The 20,578-nt window shown below is 43.7% G+C and overlaps 1 protein-coding gene across 1 annotated transcript in view; it reads left to right on the top strand.

The window, feature by feature from the left end:
- DNAJC18 (DnaJ heat shock protein family (Hsp40) member C18) overlaps window positions 1-20,186 on the top strand; it is a 31,605-nt gene extending 11,419 nt beyond the window's left edge. Inside the window, exons 6-11 of the mRNA XM_025388802.1 lie at window positions 4,977-5,122; window positions 7,816-8,001; window positions 9,051-9,160; window positions 11,321-11,430; window positions 13,913-14,085; window positions 19,961-20,186. Coding sequence (XP_025244587.1) covers window positions 4,977-5,122; window positions 7,816-8,001; window positions 9,051-9,160; window positions 11,321-11,430; window positions 13,913-14,085; window positions 19,961-20,085 — 850 coding nt within the window. The 3' untranslated portion in view covers window positions 20,086-20,186. The remainder of the gene's footprint in view (window positions 1-4,976; window positions 5,123-7,815; window positions 8,002-9,050; window positions 9,161-11,320; window positions 11,431-13,912; window positions 14,086-19,960) is intronic.
- Window positions 20,187-20,578: the final 392 nt, after the last annotated feature.

The following is a 20,578-nucleotide window of genomic DNA, read 5'->3' as shown; positions in this document are numbered from 1 at the left end:
CTGCCTCAGCCTCCCAAGTAGCTGGGATTACAGGCACCCACCATCACGCCTGGCTAATTTTTGTATTTTTAGTAGAGACGGTTTCACCATATTGGCCAGGCTGGTCTTGAACTCCTGGCCTTGTGATCCGCCTGCACTTAATGCCAACAGGTATGAAAACATTGCACTTTTTGCAAAATACCTTTTAATCTCATATTGAAAATGAAGCTTTTATGTGGGTACAGGACTGCTATAAGAAAGGCATACAGTCCATGATGTGATTATTACTTATCGCATGCCTGAGCTCAAGGCTTCCACTCGCCTCAGCCTCTCAAAGTGCTGGGATTACAGATGTGAACCCCACGCCCAACCCTACCTCATCAACTTTTTAATGCAGACAGAAGTGCCCTATTCTGGAAAAGAAATGTCACAAAGGATATTGTATTAGTAAGAACAAGAAGTGAGCACCAGGATATAAGGCAGGAAGAGATAGGCTAACTCTGCTATTTTGTGCAAATACAGTTCAGTTTATGATAGGGGCTGCCATTGTATATAAAGCTGCTAACCCCTGAGCCTTGAATGGAAAAGATGAGTACCAGCTGCCAGCCTTTTGGCTGTACAGCAAGAAGGCCCAGGCAACAAGAGCCCTTTTTCTGGATTGCTCCATTGATATTTTCTTCCTGAAGTCAGGAAGTACTTTGCCAGTAAGGGACTGCCTTTTAAAAGTTCTTTTGGATTAACTTGGTGTTATGGTGCATACTTGTAGTCTCAGCTACTTGGGAGGCTGAGGCAGGAGAATCACTTGAGCCCAGGAGTTGGAGGCTGCAGTGAGCTATGACCGTGCCAGTGCACTCCAGCCTGGGTGACAGGGACCCTACCCTGTCTCTAAAAAAATAATAAAGTTCTGTGGCCAGGCGTGGTGTCTCACATCTGTAATCCTAGCACTTTGGGAGGCCGAGGCAGGCAGATCACAAGGTCAGGAGTTCGAGACCAGCCTGGCCAACATGGTGAAACCCCATCTCTACTAAAAACACAGAAATTAGCCGGGCGTGGTGGCAGGCGCCTGTAATCCCAGCTACTCAGGAGTCTGAGGCGGGAGAATTGCTTGAACCTGGGAGGAGGAGGTTGCATGAGTTGAGACCATACAATTGCACTCCAGCCTAGGTGACAAGAGTGAAACTCTATCTCAAAAAAAAAGAAAAAAAAAAAAAAAAAGAATGTGAAAAGTCAACCTACAGAATGGGAGAAAACATTTAAAAAGTGTATATCTGATAAGGGACTTTAATCTGGAACATACAAAGTTCTCTTAAAACTCAACAATATGAAGACAAATAACCCAATTGAAAAAATGGGCAAAGGGTCTGAATAGGCATTCCTCCTATATATTTCTCCATATATATATAAAAAAAAGATATATATATATCATTAGTAAGCATATGTAAACTTGTTCAACATCATTAGTCATTAGGGGAATGCAAATCAAAACCACAATGAGATACTGTACCACTTCACACCCACTGGAATAGCTATAGTCAAAAAGGTGGATAATAAGTGTTGATAAAGAAGCAGATAGCCGGGCGCGGTTGCTCGCGCCTGTAATCCCAGCACTTTGGGAGGCCGAGGCGGGCGGATCACGAGGTCAGGAGATCGAGACCATCCTGGCTAACACGGTGAAACCCCGTCTCTACTAAAAATACAAAAAATTAGCCGGGCGTGGTGGTGCGTGCCTGTAGTCCCAGCTACTCCGAGGCTGAGGCAGGAGAATGGCCAGGAGGCGGAGCTTGCAGTGAGCCGAGATGGTGCCACTGCACTCCAGTCTGGGCGACAAAGCGAGACTCCGTCTCAAAAAAAAAAAACCAAAAAAAAAAAAAAAAAAAAAAAGAAGCAGATAAATTGGAACCTTTGTACATTGCTGGTAGGAATGCAGCCAGTTTGGAAAACAATATGGCAATTCCTCTTAAAGTTCAGAAGAAAGTTAAGATTATTGACCAACAATCTACTCCTAGTATATACCAAGAGAAATATAAATATACTTCCACAAAAAAATTTGTACATGAATGTCCATAGCAATATTACTCACAACGACCCCAAAGGGGAAACAACCCAATGTCCATTAACTGATAATGGACAAACAACATGGGGTATATCCATACAATGAAATATTATTTTGTAACAAAAAGGAGTGAACAGATTCATGCTACAACATGAATGAACCTTGAAAAAATTACAGTAAGTGAAAGAAGCCAGACACAAAAGGCTACATGTTACATAACTCCTTTTATATAAAATATTCAGAATAAGTAAATCTATAGAGAGGGAAAGTAGATTAGTGGGTCCCAGGGGCTGGGGAGGAGAAGTGGGAATGACTCCTAATGAGTATAGAGTTTCTTTTTGGGGTGATAAAAATGTCCTGAAATGAGATAGTGGTGATAGATGCACACCTCTATAAATGTATTTAAAAACTAATGAATTGTACATTTTTAAAGGGTGAACTTTATGGTATGTGGATTATTTCTCAATAAAGCATTATTAAACAAATAGTAAATTTAGGAGAGGGAGTCCTGAGTGTCTGCCATGAAAGCAGAGATTGGAAACTGGGCTAGGGATTCAAAGACTCCCCATGGGCAGCTCATGTGGAAGGGACCTGCTGACAGCCCAGACCCTGCATTAGAGTCCAACCTGTGTTACTGACTTACGATGAATTTCCCAACAAAACTCTGAATCTCTGCCTGCCTTACTGAATCATATGGTAGCAAAAGACTGAAGCCCTTCTCAATACAAATTAGTAGGTGATGTATATATTATACATTGATACAATGCAATAATATTTAGATTTTAAAAAGAATGAGATAGGCCAGGCGTGGTAGCTCATGCCTGTAATCCCAGCACTTTGGGAGGCCAAGACAGGTAGATCACTTGAGGTCAAGAGTTCGAGACCAGCCTGGCCAATATAGTGAAACCCTGTCTCTACTAAAATTACAAAAACTAGCTGGGTGTGATGGTGCAAGCCTGTAGTCCCAGCTACTCAGGAGGCTGAGGCAGGAGAATCACTTGAACCCAGAAGGCAGAAGTTCAGTGAGCCGAGATTACACCACTGCACTCCAGCCTGGGCTCTGTCTCAAAAAAAAAAAAAGAGATATATAATACTAGGTAATATTTATTTAGTATTAGATGCTCTCAAGCACTTTCATGAAGACTTTATTTAATCATAATATCAACTCTGTGAAATATAATTATTAGCCCATCAGAAGATAACACCAAGCTATAGAGGTTAAGTACACAGCAAAATCAAAGCTCAACCAAGGGATTTTGACTCCAGAGTTCATCTCTAATCCAGCAGTTCTCAAAGGGTGGTTGGGGAACCCCAAGACCCTTTTAGGGGATAGGTCTGCAAGTTTAAAACTGTAGTCATAATGATACAAACATGTTACTTGTCTTTTTCACTAATTTTCTCATGATTATACAGTGGAGTTTTTGAGAGGCTACATGACATGTAATTACATCATCACTGTTTAAAAATTTTTTGTTTTCATTTCTGGTATAGTAGATGTGGATTGATAGAAGTCACATAAATGAAAGCTCTTTTGAGGTCTTCAGTAATTTTTTTTCTCTTCCTGTACCATGCATTATAAAACGTTGCTGAGATCAAAAGTTCAGAACTGCCACTCTAAACTACTGTCTAGTCTAAACTATTATTCTATACTTCTCATCTTTATCTGTTAAGGATTGATCTCTAATCCTTTTTTGTTTGTTTGTTTGTTTTTTAGAGACAGGGTCATGCTCTGTTGCCCAGACTAGAGTGTAGTGGAACAATCATAGCTCACTGCAGCCTCAAACTCATGGGCTTAAGTGATCCACCTGCTTTGGCCTCCTGAGTAGCTAGAATTCCAGATACAAGGCACCATGCCTGGCTAACTTTTTAAAATTTTTCATAGAGATAGGGTCTTACCATCCTGTCCAGGCTGGCCTTAAGCTCTTGGCCTCAAGCAGTCCTCCTGCCTCAGCCTCCCAAAGCACTGGAATTACAAGTGTGAGCCACCACGCCCAGCCCAAAATAAATTTTTTTTTAAGCAAGATGTAGAAAAGTGATTATAATATGTTTCCATTTAGGTAAGAACAAAAATGGAGAGGACTATACCTGTACTCTCTGTACATAGGATCCATACAGAACTTCTAATGATGGTTGTCCCTGTGGTGGGATACTGGGGGACAGGAAATAATGAAGCAGGAGAATTTTTACTGTATAAACTTTAGTTCTGTTGGCTCTTTTTCTTCTATCATGTGTATGTTAACTTTCTTAAAACACAGTTTAGCTGGGCACGGTGGCTAACACCTGTAATCCCAGCACTTTGGGAGGCCAAGGTGGGCAGATCACAAGGTCAGGAGTTTGAGACCAGCCTAACCAACATGGTGAAACCCCATCTCTACTAAAAATACAAAAATTAGCCAGGCCTGGTGGTGCATCCCTGTAATTTCAGCTACTCAGGAGGCAGAGGCAGGAGAATTGCTTGAACCCAGGAGGCAGAGGTTGCAGTGAGCCGAGATTGCGCCACTGCACTCCAGCCTAGGCAACAAGAGCAAGACTCTGTCTCAAAAACAAAACAAAACAAAAAACACAGTTTAAAAAATAGCCATAGGAAAAAGAGAAAAAATTATAAACAAACAGAGTGATTAACTGTTTCTTCTGGCTTTGCTGTCCTGTGGTTCATCTCTCAGGATCTTAGCCTGAACCTTGGTGTAAGGATTGGCATACTCGTTCTACTCCCTTGCAGGGATATAGGAAGAATAAATAGTAGATGTAAAAGTACTTTGAAAGGCATTAAGTTCTGGGTGGGAGAAGGACATTGTTAATGAATTTGAATGTTTCATTAACGTGTGCACTAATTTTCTTCTAGGTTTGTTTTGGGTCCCACAGATTAGAGGGAGGATCAATGTATTATCTTGCAGTTAGTTGTACAAAAGGGGCCTTTGTAGACACATGTTTCTGATTTTTTTAGGATCAAGAAATGCAGAAATTACTATGAAATTCTGGGAGTTTCTCGAGATGCCAGTGATGAAGAGCTTAAGAAAGCTTACAGAAAACTCGCCCTGAAATTTCACCCTGACAAGAACTGTGCTCCTGGAGCAACAGATGCTTTCAAAGGTCTGATCCTGAACCAATGCTCAATGGTGCCCTTGTCATGATTGGTCATAATAAGTTGCTTTTAGCCTTCCCCATAGTTGTTTCATAAGGCCATAAGGAGGGTTTTTCCCCCTGCCACACCTCTTAAATAGTGATCATCAGCATAGCTCCCTTGATTTTACCTAGGCTGGAGTGCAGTGGTGACATCTCAGCTCACTGCAACCTCCACCTCCCAGGCTCGAGTGATCCTCCCACCTCAGCCTCCCAAGGAGCTGGGACTACGGGTGAGCATCACCATGCCTGGCTAATTTTTGTATCTTTTGTGGAGACGAGGTTTTGCCATGTTGCTCTGGCTGATCTCAAACTCCTGAGCTCAAGTAGTCTGCCTGCCTAGGCCTTCCAAGGTGCTGAAATTACAGGCGTGAGCCACTGTGCCCGTCCTCCATGATATTTTAAGAAATATATTCTTTAGGCTGAGCACAGTGGCTCACACCTGTAATCCTAGCATTTTGGGAGGCCGAGATGGGTGGATCACCTGAGGTCAGGAGTTTGAGACCAGCCTGGTCAACATGGTGAAACCCCCTCTCTACTAAAAATACAAAAATTACCCAGGCCTAGTGGTGCACGCCCATAATCCCAGCTACTTGGGAAGCTGAGGAAGGAGAATTGCTTGAACCTGGGAGGTAGAGGTTGCAGTGAGCCAAGATCACGTCACTGTACTCCAGCCTGTGCGACAGGAGCGAGACTCCATCTCAAAAAAAAAAAAAAGAAATACATTCTTTAAAAATATTTTGGACCCAACACATGAATACAAATCTTAAGAGCTTCACCTGGCCAGGCAAGGTGGCTCACACCTGTAAACCCCAGCACTTTGGGAGGCTGAGATAGGAGGATTGCTTGAGCTCAGGAGTTTGAGACCAGCCCACGCAACATAGTGAGACCTCATCTCTACTAAAAATAAAAATAAAAAAAAATTAGCCAGGCATGGTAGCATGTGCCTGTAGTCCCAGCTTCTTGGGAGGCTGAGGTGGGAGGATTGCTTGAGCCAGAGGTCAAGGCTGCAGTGAGCTGTGATTACACCACTGCACTCCAAGTCACTGTTTCAGGCAGAGATCATCAGTGAATTCTAAAGCCATTGAGTGCTAGGTTGTTGTCACCTATGGGGTATTCTTGCCAAAATGCTTGACCTGAATCTAATAATGAGGAAACAATCAGAATATGAAACATTCTACAAGAATACTGACCTGTTCTTCCAAGAAATTTAACATAATGAAAAACAAAAAAGGTGGGGACAGTTTTAGATTAAAAGAAACTAAATGCAGTACTTGATCTTGCATGGATGCATTGGATGATAATGGACTGATGTTAATTTCCTTAGCTGTGATAATGGTGTTGTGATCACATAGGAGAATGTCTTTCTCCTTGGGAGATATATGTTGAGGTATTTAGGGGAAGGTGACATAATATCTGTGGCCTACTTTCAAATAGTTCAGCAAAATAAATGTATACTAATTACAATATATATGTACATATGTATATATAGAGTTGTGGGTAACAGAGTGGCAAGGCAAACATTTAACAATTTCCCAGGTAAAAGAATCATAAAGAAATACTCTTTCTGACTGTGTTTCTGACAGTGTTGACTAAATTACAGGTAGAGAGTGGGGGATGCCTTAAAAGGTTTTTTTTCGAGGTTTGTATTGATTGGTGCTACTGATTGTATGTTTAAATGAAATTGGTCAAGGTTCACACATTTGCACATAGAAAGGAGACATGTTGGTAAACATACGTAATTATTCAGCCTTTGAAACTTCCTTGAGACATTGGAAATACGTTTCTTAATTTCAGAAAATAATTATCTAAAGTTAACTGAAATAAGACTATGATGAAGACTTTTTAGTCAGGCAGGAAGGTTTTTATTAAGATTGTTTCAGAGTAGAATTCAGGAAATTTTTCTGACTACAAGTTAGAATGTCACTATGGATGTGTGAACTGTTTCCAACATAAACCATTGCACTCAAGTGAAATAAGTACACTGTTTTGGCTAGATGCAGTGGCTCACACCTATAATCCCAAACTTTTGGAGGCCAAGGTGGGAGGATCACTTGAGGCCAGGAATCTGAGACTAGTCTCGGCAATGTAACAAGATCCCATCTCTAAAAAAAATTTTTTTAAAGTAAAGAACACTCTTCGTGTGTGTGTGTGTGTGTGTGTGTGTGTGACGAAGTCTCACTCTGTTGCCCAGCCTGGAGTGCAGTGGCATGATCTTGGCTCACTGCAAGCTCCCAAAGAGCTGGGATTACAGGCATGAGCCACTGTGCCTGGCCAGAACACATTTTTTATGAATGAGAGTGCTGACCAGTTGGAGAACATTTCCCCAACATTCCTGGGACTTGTGGTGACTGGGAACCCAAACTGAGGGGGGATTCCTAACTTCTAGAACAACTGGGATGACTCCAGGACTGTTGATTGGGAGTTAACTCACTTCAGCAGTAGTTCTTAATTCCTGTGATTCCAATGTTGTTGTTTCTGGCGATTAGGGAAAACCTGAAGGGCAAGCACTTTGAAGAACTTTCTAGGCCCAAGCACCTCTCCTTGGGCCCCTGAGAAGTTGTCCAGCACGAGTCACCTCTAGGCTCTTCATCACTGCTGCTTGATCACTCTCAGCCATAGCAAAGACTGTGTCCTCATGTGCTGCTTCTTGTTGATTGCAGCAATAGGAAATGCATTTGCAGTCCTGAGCAATCGTGATAAGAGACTTCGCTATGATGAATACGGAGATGAACAGGTGACTTTCACTGCCCCTCGAGCCAGACCTTATAATTATTACAGGGATTTTGAAGCTGACATCACTCCAGAAGAACTGTTCAACGTCTTCTTTGGAGGACATTTTCCTACAGGTTAGTCTCCCCAAATTATCATTCTTAAACATATTTCTTTATTTATGGCTCTCAGCAAACTCCTGTTTGAAAATCTGAATAGAGGGACAATGGAATGATGGAAACAGCAAGGATTTGGAATCAATTGAGCAGGAGTTTGAGGCAAGTCTCCAGCCTCCAGCTGTGCATAATTTTGACCAGATCATTTAGTTTCTCTGACCCTGTTTCCTCTCCTGAAAAATGGGGCTGTTAATAATACCTACTTCACAGGGTCACTGTGAGGATTAGATATTTTTAAGTGCCTTTTAAATAAGTAACAAAATGCCTATTATTATTATTATAAAATAGCACTTACAAAGATAAAAGATAGGAAAGTACCCCCAGCAAGTTGGAAGTTGGTATAATTCAATGCCCAGGAAGTAAATTGAATTTTATGAGTTGCTATTAAAAGATACCAGTGACACAATATGGCATTGGGCACGGAAGCAGATGTGAACATGCCAAATAGGATTCATGGCCCAAATGCTCTCTCTCTTCTAGCCTTTTGGGGGTTCTCTCTCACTAGTTGCAAAGGACTATTTAAATGAAGTCAGGAGAGCTCAGCACACTTTAGCTCCAGCTGGTTCACTTGGCTTGCCTACTGTCTTATTTTTCTACTGGGTAAAATAGGCCAATACTCTATCCTTAACAAACCTAGCTGGGAACAAGGACCTTGAAAAAGACAAGGAAGGATTGGGTGCGGTGGCTCACGCACTTTGGGAGGCCAAGGTGGGTGGACCACTTGAGTTCAGGAGTTCGAGACCAACTGCAATGTGATGAAACCCCATCTCTACTAAAAATACAAAAGTTAGCCAGGCGTGGTGGCGGGTGCCTGTAACCCCAAATACTGAGGAGGCTGAGGTAGGAGAATCGCTTGAACCCAGGAAGCAGAGGTTGCAGTGAGCTGAGATCATGCCATTGCACTCCAGCCTGGGTAACAGAGCAAAACCCGTCTCCAAAAAAAGGAAAAAGGCAAGGAAGGAGTGTTCGCCATATCCCATACTAAGTATTTCTTTCTCTTTCTTTTCCAGGAAATATTCATATGTTTTCAAATGTGACAGATGACGCTCACTATTACCGCCGACGGCACCGACATGAGAGGACACAGACTCAGAAGGAGGAGGAAGAAGAGAAACCTCAGGTACCTAGGGAGGGAGGAGTGCTGCTGCCCATAAACAGTTGTACTGGACCAACCTTGATGGTACATGATCAAATTTTAGAAGTTGAACTTGAGATATGTTGCTAAGATGTGCTTTAGGAAAGCAAAAGCAATGGTGAGAAGAGCTGGAAAATTGGCCTAAATAGGCAGAATTGTATCCCCTCCCTCTGCCCATTCTTGGGTGGCTCTCCCAGGATCTCAGCAATCCTGTGGGGCTGACTTCATCAAGGCTTTTTTTTTTTGAGAGAGGGTCTCACTGTCACTCACGCTGGAGTATAATAGTACAAACACAGCTCACTACAACCTCGAACTCCAGGGCTTAAGCAATACTCCTACCTCCGCCTCTCATGTAGCTGGGACTATAGGTGCATGCCATCATGCCCAGCTCATTTTTTGTAGAGATCAGTTCTCACCCTGTTTCCCAGGCTGGTCACGAACTCCTGAACTCAAGTGATCCTCCTGCCTTGGTCTCCCAAAGTGCTGGGATTACAGGCATGAGCCCCTCTCTGGCTTCAAAATTTTCTTGGCTGCAGAAAATAGGAACTCTCTTCAAAATATTTAGAACTAAAGGGGGTTTAAGGTAAGGGATCAAAGGAGTCTCATGAAGCTCAAGGATAAGAAGCACAGCTGGGCTTATGACAGACAGGAACAAAGAACTGGGATACTGTCAGGCTCCCAAGCAGCTGTGCTCTGCAGGACTCTTTGGGCCCAGATTGTCTCTAGTTTTCCTGCCACTCTTTGCCTCTGTTTTGTTTTCACCAAGCAGCTTTGCTTGTTCTACTTCCCCTTGCAAATAGCTAGTCTACAGTGCCTGATGGTGTGTGTTCTTCCTTAAAGTGACAACACAGAAGTGAAGGGTGATGAGTCTCAATCCCAGATTCCTAGGAGAGAAAATGTGATTATCTCTGCCAGAGTTAGATGTCCTCCCAGTCCATCAGCTGTGGCCAAGCATAATGCTAACCTGGCTCCTAGAGCCCCACTCCTGTAAGAGGCACAGTCTGGGCAGGTTTACCTTGAGATGTTTGCTTCATTGGTCTTGTTAATGGGGCTGCAGGGGGATTACTGGCTATCAATCCAGGTTGTTGTTGGGCCTCCTTCAGCCTGCTCAGCAGAGAGAATAAATGTTATTTGGTATAGATTGAGTATCCCTTATCTGAAGTATATGAGACAAGTAGTATTTCAGATTTCAGATTTTTTTTTTTGGATTTTGGAATATTTGCATTATACAATTATACATTTGACAATTCCTAATCTGAAAATCTGAGGCTGGGTGCAGTGGCTCACACTTGTAATCCTAACACTTTGGGAGGCTGAGGCAGGAGGATTGCTTGAGCCTAGGAGTTCGAGACTAGCTGGGCAACATGGCAAGATCTTGTCTCTACAAAAATTTTAAAATTAACTGCACACGGTGGTGTACACCTGTGGTCCCAGCTTCTCAGGAGGCTGAGGTGAGAGAATCATCAGAACCCAGGAGGTCAAGGCTGCAGTGAGCCATGTTTGTGTCACTATACTCTAGGCTGGGTGACAGAGCAAGACCATGTCTCAAAAAAAAAAAACCAAAAAATTGAAATCCAAAATGCTCCAATGAGCATTTCCTTTTGAGTGTCATCCTGGTACGCAAAAAGTTTTAGATTTTGGAGCATTTTTTATTTTGAATTTTCTGATTAGGACTGCCCAACCTGTACTTCTCAGCTGAAAGTACAACCTTCCCAGAAAAGCCTGAGGCTTTGTGGATCCTCCTATGCAGTGCATTGGTAATTTGTTATTTTCTTTGGGACAACTGTCTTATTTTCAATAAGCTTTATATTGATAAAGAACACTTACAGGCCAGGCGCAGTAGCTCACACCTGTAATCCCAGCACTTTGGGAGGCCGAGGTGGGTGGATCACGAGGTCAGGAGATTGAGACTATCCTGGCTGCGGTGAAACCCCGTCTCTACTAAAAATACAAAAAAAATTAGCCGGGCATGGTGGCGGGCGTCTGTAGTCCCAGCTACTCGGGAGGCTAAGGCAGGAGAATGGCGTGAACCTGAGAGGCGGAGCTTGCAGTGAGCCGAGATCGCACCACTGCACTCTAGCCTGGGCGACAGAGAAAAAAAAAAAAAAAAAGCACTTACAGCAAGTTTTTTTTTTTCTTTTTCAGACTACATATTCTGCATTTATTCAGCTACTTCCAGTTCTTGTGATTGTGATTATATCTGTCATTACTCAGCTGCTGGCTACTAATCCCCCATATAGTCTGTTCTATAAATCGTAAGTCTGATATTTCTCAATCTTTTTCAGTAACAGTCTGGGGGTGAAAGACTTGAAGGTTTTGCTGATACATTACTAACATTTCATTTCACCTTTTGCTGTAGAAAACACCAATTTGATGTTTAAAGGAACAGCTGGGTAGTCATGGTGCTGAGACTCAAAAATACTGAAGCAGTCTCCTGTGTGCCTCAGGAAATAGATTGTTTTGTTCTATAGTGACATCATCTGGTCAGCTGCAGAACAGCAGTAACTGGTTTTTGAAGGATCAGTAGAATTTAAGGTTTAGATGAACACATTATCACACCATGGTAGAGTTAGAAAGACTCTGTTGAGCTGTTGATAGGATTGCTGGACCCTGTGGGTCTCAGAGCAAAGTATTAATAATGGGGATCAAGTGATTATTTTCAATTTTTTTGTTTTTGTTGAAGATAGAGAAATTCCTTGTAATGCTTTTTGCATACAGATTATAAACTCTGATAGGATTTTAAAAAATTTCTTCAATTAATTATTTCAGTTGATTCAGTTTCCAAAGTTTGGTCCCCAGACCAGCCATCATCAGTATCAACAGGCAACATGTTAGAGAGGCAGATTCTAGGGCCCCTCCAAATCCATTGAATTAGAGGCTCTGGGGGTAGGACCAGAAGCCTGAGTTTTAGCAAACCCTCCAGATTATCCTAGTCCACACTGAGGTTTGAGAATCACTAGATTATCTTTTTTGTTAGTAATGAATAATAAATTATTGTTCATGATTATAGTTTAGTGGGAAAAAATCTTTTAAAAGTAGAATTTATTAGACAATACATAGCAGGAAGAGTCTTTGTCAGTGATCACTGTAGACTGAAAACCATCATTCCAGGTCAATCCAGGTCAGTATTTACCTTTTTTGTTTGTTTTTGTTTTTTTGAGACAGAGTCTCGCTCTGTCACCTGGGCTGGAGTGCCATGGTGCAATCTGGGCTCGCTTCAACCTCCATCTCCCTGTCAAGCAATTCTTGTGCCTCAACCTCCTGAGTAGCTGGGATTACAGGCGGCACACACCACCACACCCGGCTAATTTTTATATTTTAGTAGAGACAGGGTTTCACTATGTTGGCCAGGCTAGTCTCGAACTCCTAACCTCAGGTGATCCACCCACCTCGGCCTCCCAAAGTGCTGGGATTACAGGCATGAGCTGTTGGGCCCAGCTAGTATTTTCCTTTTACAGAGAGCGAAGCTGAGGCTGAAAGAGAGGTTTTTTGTTGTTTTTATTTTTGAGGCAGTCTTGCTCTGTCGCCCAGGCTTCCGGGCTGAAGTGCAGTGGTGCAATCTTGGCTCACTGTAATCTCCTTCCTCCGGGTTCAAGTGATTCTCATGCTTCAGCCTCCTGAGTAACTGGGATTATAAGCATGTGCCACCACACCTGGCTAATTTTTGTATTTTTTAGTAGAGACTGGGTTTCACCATGTTGGCTGGGCTGGTCTCAAATACCTGATGTCCACCTGTCTTGGCCTCCCAAAGTGCTGGGATTACAGTCATGAGCCACTGCGCCCAGCCTTCAGAGAGAGGTTTTTGCCATCAGGTCACACACTGATTTCCTCTGTTTCCCAGCTTCTCATGTTTTTCCATATGGCACTTCAGCTTTCTTTCTTGTGAGGCCCGCGGGGTAAGCACGGACCTGCTCTGTAAGATCCCCCAACCCCTTAGAGTGAGGGGAGAGCAGTCATGGCCTCGGCTCTTACTCTAATTAGAGAGGATCTAAGGAGAGGGCCGGGAAAAGGCCAAATAAAATGTAGCCCCTTTAAGTAGAATTTGTCCAATTTGAAGAAAACCATCTTGGATTCTACACATTTCTGTCACATTGTTTTAACTTGAGTTTGAGGTCCCTTCTGTATTTCCTTACGGTTAGAATTTAGTCAGCTCAGTACTCTTAATGTTGCTGAGCACCAGATACCATTGGATGCCTTGGACCCACAGAGAGTTAGCTCTGAAGCATCATTGAAATATTTTGTCTGAGTTTCTTGCATTTCTCAGTTAGCAGCTATGTGCGAAGTACTTTTTATCATGTCCAAAATATTGCTTCTAGGTTGGTGTGAGCTATCTGTTTTTTTAATTTGCTATATAACATAATCAGTTCATTCAACCAGCATTTATAATAACCTACTCTGTCAGGTACCATACTAGATCCTACACAACATAAAAATTGTTTGTTTTAAGCATTCAGCATTCTCTTTTAGCACAGAGAGCAGTAAAAGAGAGGTGAGTCTTTTAAGAGAATAAACTATGCTGAAGCTGAATTCATGGTATGAACGTGCTTACATAATACAATTATGATGATGTTATACGTATAATTTTGCTAAGGATATAAGAAGTGTTGGGTACATTAGAAAATGATATCTACCTCTGCTCTGTGAGCAGATGATGGTGATGATATCTGTGAGGTCAGTGCTAAGAGTAATATTGCCAAATATTATGAGCTCACATGAGCCTCTCTCTCCTTGTTTCAGGACCTTGGGCTACACCATTTCTAGAGAAACTCAGAACCTGCAGGTGCCTTACTTTGTGGATAAAAACTTTGACAAGGCCTACAGAGGAGCTTCTCTGCATGACCTGGAGAAGACAATAGAGAAGGATTACATTGATTATATCCAGACTAGTTGTTGGAAGGAGAAACAACAAAGTAAGATGCTGTAAAAGGGGCATTAGCCGGTGGCCGTGGTTCCTGGCCGTAGGCACCCCCAGCCTCCTGATCCCTCCTCTCTTCTTGTTTGGGGCTACACATGTTTATGTGAACAGAGTCAGAGGACAAAGACCATTCAGGATACTACAAAAAAGTGGGGGAAATTTATTGACAGGATACATGTGGCCAGGACTTGGCAATCAGGAATTTAGGTGGCGCTAGTCACCTGTCTATATGCCCGTCTCTCTTTGGGTCTCTACCTCTCTGCCCATCTGCCCCCTCTCTTCTCCCCACCAGCTGCCTTCCTTCCTTTCTTCCAGTTTCCCTTTTTCATAACCTTGTTTGCCATGGTTTACAGTAGTTGCCACCCTCCTTATCACTCTCTCAAATTCCCCAGCCTCACCAGTCAGTGCCCCTTTCTGCAGCACACACCTCCGTTAAGTTCTTGGTGCTCGCTGATTTGGTCCACAGTTTCCCAATTCCACACTCTGTAGAGGGAAATCTGATTGAGCCAGCCTTACTTTTTGAACCAGAACAAAGGTTTAGAGGTTTCTGGTATTGAATGAGGTGTCCCCTACCCTCACCTCCAGCTGGTTGTGGCCACACAGAACAAAAGTGACCCCCTGGGTCTGCCCCTTTGGGTGTGGCAGGCCTTCCCCCCTATTTCCCTTTCTGGAGACAGTGGGGATGACAGCATCTGCCACTGGCTTACAGCTCCAGCAAGTATTACTAAGGAGTGTCTGCAGAAGGGGCAGCCCGGTCTCAGCCAACAGCTTCACCTTTGGTCCCACTTGAATTCTACACACACACTGCATTAGTGACTGTGTCTTCTCAAACTTGGTTTTGGTTATTTTTATTTTCTTTTTTATTTTTCAGGGGCTACCCTTTTAACTGAAGTTTTGGCTCATGTTTAAAAAGCAAATTCTGACTCATTTCTAAAGCCTTATTACTGAGTATCATTAAATATCTAATGGAGTCTGATAAAATTAGCTCGTCGGTCACAGTGCTGCTAAGCCCTCAGTGACCATCACACACTCCCAACTCCGCCCTCAAGTTAAACTCTCCTTCCTCTGTGTTCTTAAAGCACTTTGTTCAACCTGCTAACATAGTACCAATCACACAGTGTTAGAGTTCCAGAGATATATGTCAGTCTCCCCTGCAAGACTATGGGCTCTCTGGGAATAAGAACTTGGTCTTACTAATTTTGTGTCTCAGGGCCCTGGCACAGTGCTTGCTTCAGAACAGGTGCTCAACAAATGTCTTTTGAAGAGAGGATTCTCAGGAGTAGAAAACAATGAAAATGCTGAAGATTGTGAATAACAACAGCAGGGTTAGTGTCCTAACTCACCCTTAGGGACCTGGTCTCTGCCCCCTATTTCTGTAAGGCAAAGTCCCACTGTTCTCTCAAAGTGCATTAGGAAGTTGGTGAGCAGTGACTCTGGGATATAAGAGGAAATTAAATAGGAAGAGGAAATTCCATTTTTATTGAAAAACACTGAGGGTTCAGGAAATACTCTACCCCATTGCTAAACTAGATTTTACAAGAATCAAAAATCAGGAAAGAATTTTGGAGCAGGAGAAAGGCCTCATACTAAAAGGCAGTATATAGGCCAGGCATGGTAGCTTATGCCTATAGTCCTGGCACTTTGGGAGGCCGAGGCAGGAGGATTACTTGAGTCTAGGAGTTTGAGACCAGCCTGGGAACCCCATCTCTACAAAAAGTATAAGAATAAGCCAGGTGTGGCAGCACATGCCTGTGGTTCCAGCTACTCAGAAGGTCAAGCCTGGGAGATCGAGGCTACAGTGAGCTGTGATCACTCCACTGCACTCCAGCCTGGGCTACAGAGCGAGATCCTGTCTCAATAAAAAGGCAGTATATACATGGATCCAAATCAGGTGAAAGCCAGTATATGTCCTGAAAGTCCCTATCGTCTGGGTCCTGGGAGGGCTTTGACTTTGTTGCTTTCTGCAAGAACTGGATGAAAATCTGCATTTCACATTCTTCAGACACCCCCTGCCCCACATCTTTCTCTATGGCAGTAAGATGCTGGAATTATGCAAAGAGCTCATGGTAAGGATTGCACCAGAGGTGGTTTCTAAGCTTTTGTCCCCATCCCCACGAGGCCTAGTTCAGAGCTTCAGCACTCTCCAGGTATAAATAAAAATCCAGTGAGTGGCCAGGTACCATGGCTCATGCCTGTAATCCCAGCACTTTGGGAGGCCAAGGAGGGTGGATCACCTGAGGTCAGGAGTTTGAGACCAGCCTAGCCACATGGTGAAACCCTGTCTCTACTGAAAATACAAAAATTAGCTGGGAGTGGTGGCGCGCGCCTGTAATTCCAGCTATTCGGGAGGCTGAGGCAAGAGAATCACTTGAACCCAGGAGGCAGAGGTTGCAGTGAGCCAAGATCATGCCACTGCACTTCAGCCTGGGTGACAGAGCGAGACTCCATCTCAAAAAATAAAAAATAAAAAATAAAAATCCAGTGAGTAAGCATGAAGCGTGTACCCACAAGTTCCAAATGGGGGTTATCAGCACAAACCCCTTACAAATCTATTTCTGGCATTTAAGTACAGTGGCTATGCAGAGCCTGCACACAACCCAAGTGCCATTTGAGAACAAGCAGCATCTGCCCTCTGAATCCAGCAGGAAGTGCAGCCAACAAGGTTAAATTTAGCACTTGGAGGTTGTAAAAATAAACCCACTTGAGAACAAAGTTCACTCTTGGCAAAATACCAAATGCAAACTGTTTTTAGCAAGGTTAGCCATTGACTTTTTAAATCTTTGGTTCATTTATTTTCTCTGCTCTTCCTTAGAATGCTTAATCTGGGTAAACTTTTTTTTTTTTTTTTTTTTTTTTTTTTTTTTTTGAGACAGTCTCGCTCTGTCACCCAGGCTGGAGTATAGTGGTGCAATCTCGGCTCATTGCAACCTCCACCTCCCGGGTTCAAGCAATTCTCCTGCCTCAGCCTCCCGAGTAGCTGGGACTACAGGCACATGCCACCATGCCTGGCTAATTTTTTTAGTTTTTAGTAGAGATGGGGTTTCACCATGTTGGTCAGGCTGGTCTCAAACTCCTGACCTCAAGTAATCCGCCCACCTCGGCCTCCCAAAGTGCTGGGATCACAGGGGGTTTCACCGTGTTGGTCAGGCTGGTCTCGAACTCCTGACCTCAAGTAATCCACCCACCTCGGCCTCCCAAAGTGCTGGGATCACAGGCGTCAGCCACCACACCCTGCCAATCTGGGTAAACTTTTATGAGCAATCCCTTACTATAAACATTAATTGTCCTGTTTACTTATTCGCAGCTGCATCTAGATAGTAAACCTGATGCCAGAGCAAGTGGCCACACTACGAGGCTAGGCTGAACGAAAGTAGCAGGCAGGAACTGCCTCTTGGCCTAGCCAAGCTGAGCTGAGCTCCTGGCCTGGACTGACAGAGGAGCACTTCTTTCCACACCCTTGAGCGGGATAACCTAGTGGGTAGAAGCTTAGGCTTTGAAATGGGCATAGAGTCCACTTCCTCCGGGAAAGGTTATGTGGGTGATGGAAGATGGCATGGGTGTAACTCTTAGCACAGTGTCTGGCACATAGAAAGTGCCTAATGTCTGGTGGAGTCCTGGCTTTACCTGGCTTTGCGCTGTAGACTGGATGCAGTACCATCTCATGGGGCTGGATCATGAGGGCAGTTGGGATCCGTTGCAGTCTTTCAGCTGTCGAGACCAATCTGGGCTCTTTTGCAGCATGTTCTTGGGAGAGGTTCTGGGTCTTGCTTCTCTTGGCAATTTGCCTGAGTCAGTTTATCTTTAAGGCTCAATGCTCTGTCCATCTGTTACAGTGACATTCAGAGGAAGGGGAACTTTCTGCTAAGAAGAAAAGGTATTCTCTGGAACCTGCCATTCCCCCAAATTTTTTTACATTGCTTAGAAGTTATTGAATATTAACAGAATTTGTCAAAAGCAGCATATTCTTGAAGTTGACCCTTTGTTCATTGAAGGATGAAAGGATTCACTGGCAATTTAGAGAGAAGTTGCTCTAAGCTTGGTAGTGGGGATGTGGGACACGGTTCCTTGAAACACTAACCTTGTACAAGGTCCTTGCTGTGGAGCAGGGGTCTCTGAGCTGGTTTCAGTGAGCTTTATGAAAAGCAATATGATATTTTGAGAAAAGCAGTTATCTTTCATCAGCTTGTTGAAGTGGCCTTCAATGTAGAAAATATAAAGAGTCACTAGCCCTTAATGTTTCCTGGAACAAGATTTCAGGGAATGAGGCATTTAGAAAAGCTGAGCGAATGAAAAACCTAAGGAAATAATTTCAAAGAAAAGCAAAACCACAGAATCTGTTTCAATACTGGTGTAACTGTGACTCCAGAGGACTAAAGGCACAGACTGACTTCACAGAGGCCTCCTGGGCAGAGGTTACCCACAGGCCAAGGAAGCCTGAGATTGGAGTTAGTGGCGAGCCCTGGGCAGGATGCAGGAGCAGAGAGCTTTCATTTGGAAACGGCCCATGATCCTCCATGAAGCCCCATCACCTGCAAGGGTGACTGTGCCAAGACAAGCCCTGGCTAGCAGGCACTGCAGGCACCCTCACCGAGCAGGGAGAGCACATTGTTCTGGAGCCTGGGAGACCCACTGCTTGCCAAGCAACTGCTGGGCTAGAGCCCAGGCTGTTTGGCCTCCATTGTAGAGGGAGGGTTTTTATGCATATCCACCCCTCACCCTGGAGTCCTGCACTTAATCTGCACTTTGGGCCTTACTTGGGGGTAAATAGCATCATTGTGAGCAGAAATGCCAGACAGTGTTTTGTGTTGATAGAAACGTATTCAGAAAGCAATGCCCATTGTTCCCCCTGGCTAAATAATAATTCCTGTTTCCAGGCAGTTTGCTGATTAATCAGACAGGTGTCTTTCGTTCCACCAAGAAAAACAAAATCTGTCAGCAAGACGATTAAGAATGGATAGGCAGATTTCAAAACAATTAAAATAGCATTTTTACAAGTCTGGTCCTTTAAACATTGAGTAGCTGCCTGCTGTCAGAGGCTTTCAGAAGCCACACACCACATCCAAGCATGCCATCCTGTTAATATGCAATACGTCTCTAAAGGTGCTTTTCAGGCATTCCTCCCTGAGTATGCCTGAAACCTCACAAAAGAATAAAAAATAGAGGCAGCCAAACCACCGTTGAGTCAGGAAACATAGAGATTATATTCTGGTTAAAAATAGAATGACCTTCTCCACCATGAAGAGAAAATGAAATTCCTTTAGTCAAGGAGACAAAGGTCACCAGATCCAGATGATTCAACTTTTAAAAAGGCCCAGCTGCCTTTGGCCTTTGAGTTGGGGACCCCCCATGTGGTGAGGAAATGAAGAATGCCAGTAGCGCCCTGGCCTTGTGTAGACGCACACCTGGCAGCAGTAGGCTCTGTGTGCCTTCGCACATGTGAGTTATGATGCAGCAATGCAGGAGAAGAATAGAGCAGCTGTCTGTTTCAGATGACAGGAATAGGCCACTGGACTCCATTCTCTCCCAGCTGCCGTCGGAATCCCACTTGTAGGAGGCTGTGGTGCGGTCTCACTGCACACGCGCAGGTTTCCTAAGTCTGGTGCCAAATGTTTTCTTGGTAAGAACTAAGTTCAGTGCTTTTATAAGACAGCACAGATACTGTTGGACTGCAGGGTCACAGGTGCCCTTTAATCCTCCACACCTGGTCTAGTGCCTCAGATGTGTTTTGTGAATAAATGAGTAAATGTTTCTTACATTTAATTGAAAGAAAAAGCTTGAAATGAAGTAAAAGGAGCTTTGACTCCAGAAATGTTGAAATGAAACAAAGGAGCTCAACTCTTGATGAACTGGTTACCTCTTTTATCTTTCAGAGTCAGAGCTGACAAATTTGGCAGGATTATACAGAGATGAACGATTGAAACAGAAAGCAGAGTCGCTGAAACTTGAAAACTGTGAGAAACTTTCCAAACTCATTGGCCTACGCAGAGGTGGCTGAGAGGATAATGGTCCTATGCAGGGCTGGGGTTTTGCTACTTGTTCCTATTTATGTTCCTGATTCCATTTTATAATACAAAATTAGGTAATGGTGAACACTTTACTATTTGCTAAGTTCGTTGGTTGGGCAGAGTGGCAGGAGCATGGGCACGAGAGCCAGACGTGTCCTCACAGAATCCTTCCTGGGGAGTGACTCCAGGTCCCAGGAGGAGTTCATCTAAGTTAAATTAATGGCAAAGCATTGGATTCTGTTTCCCTGCTCCATGCCTACCCTGCCTCTGTGAATGGAGTTCAGGGCATCCCAGAGCAGATCCATGTTTTCTTCTTTCTTCCCTTCTTCAGTGAAGTCTTTTTTTTTTTTTTTTTTGAGATGGAGTCTGGCTCTGTCGCCCAGGCTGGAGTGCAGTGGCCGGATCTCAGCTCACTGCAAGCTCCGCCTCCCGGGTTTACGCCATTCTCCTGCCTCAGCCTCCGGAGTAGCTGGGACTACAGGC

Source organism: Theropithecus gelada, chromosome 6 (genome assembly GCF_003255815.1).
Source record: "Theropithecus gelada isolate Dixy chromosome 6, Tgel_1.0, whole genome shotgun sequence".
Lineage (NCBI taxonomy): Eukaryota > Metazoa > Chordata > Mammalia > Primates > Cercopithecidae > Theropithecus > Theropithecus gelada.
Note: the sequence above shows the minus strand (reverse complement) of the source record. Positions and strands in the feature narration are given on the sequence as shown.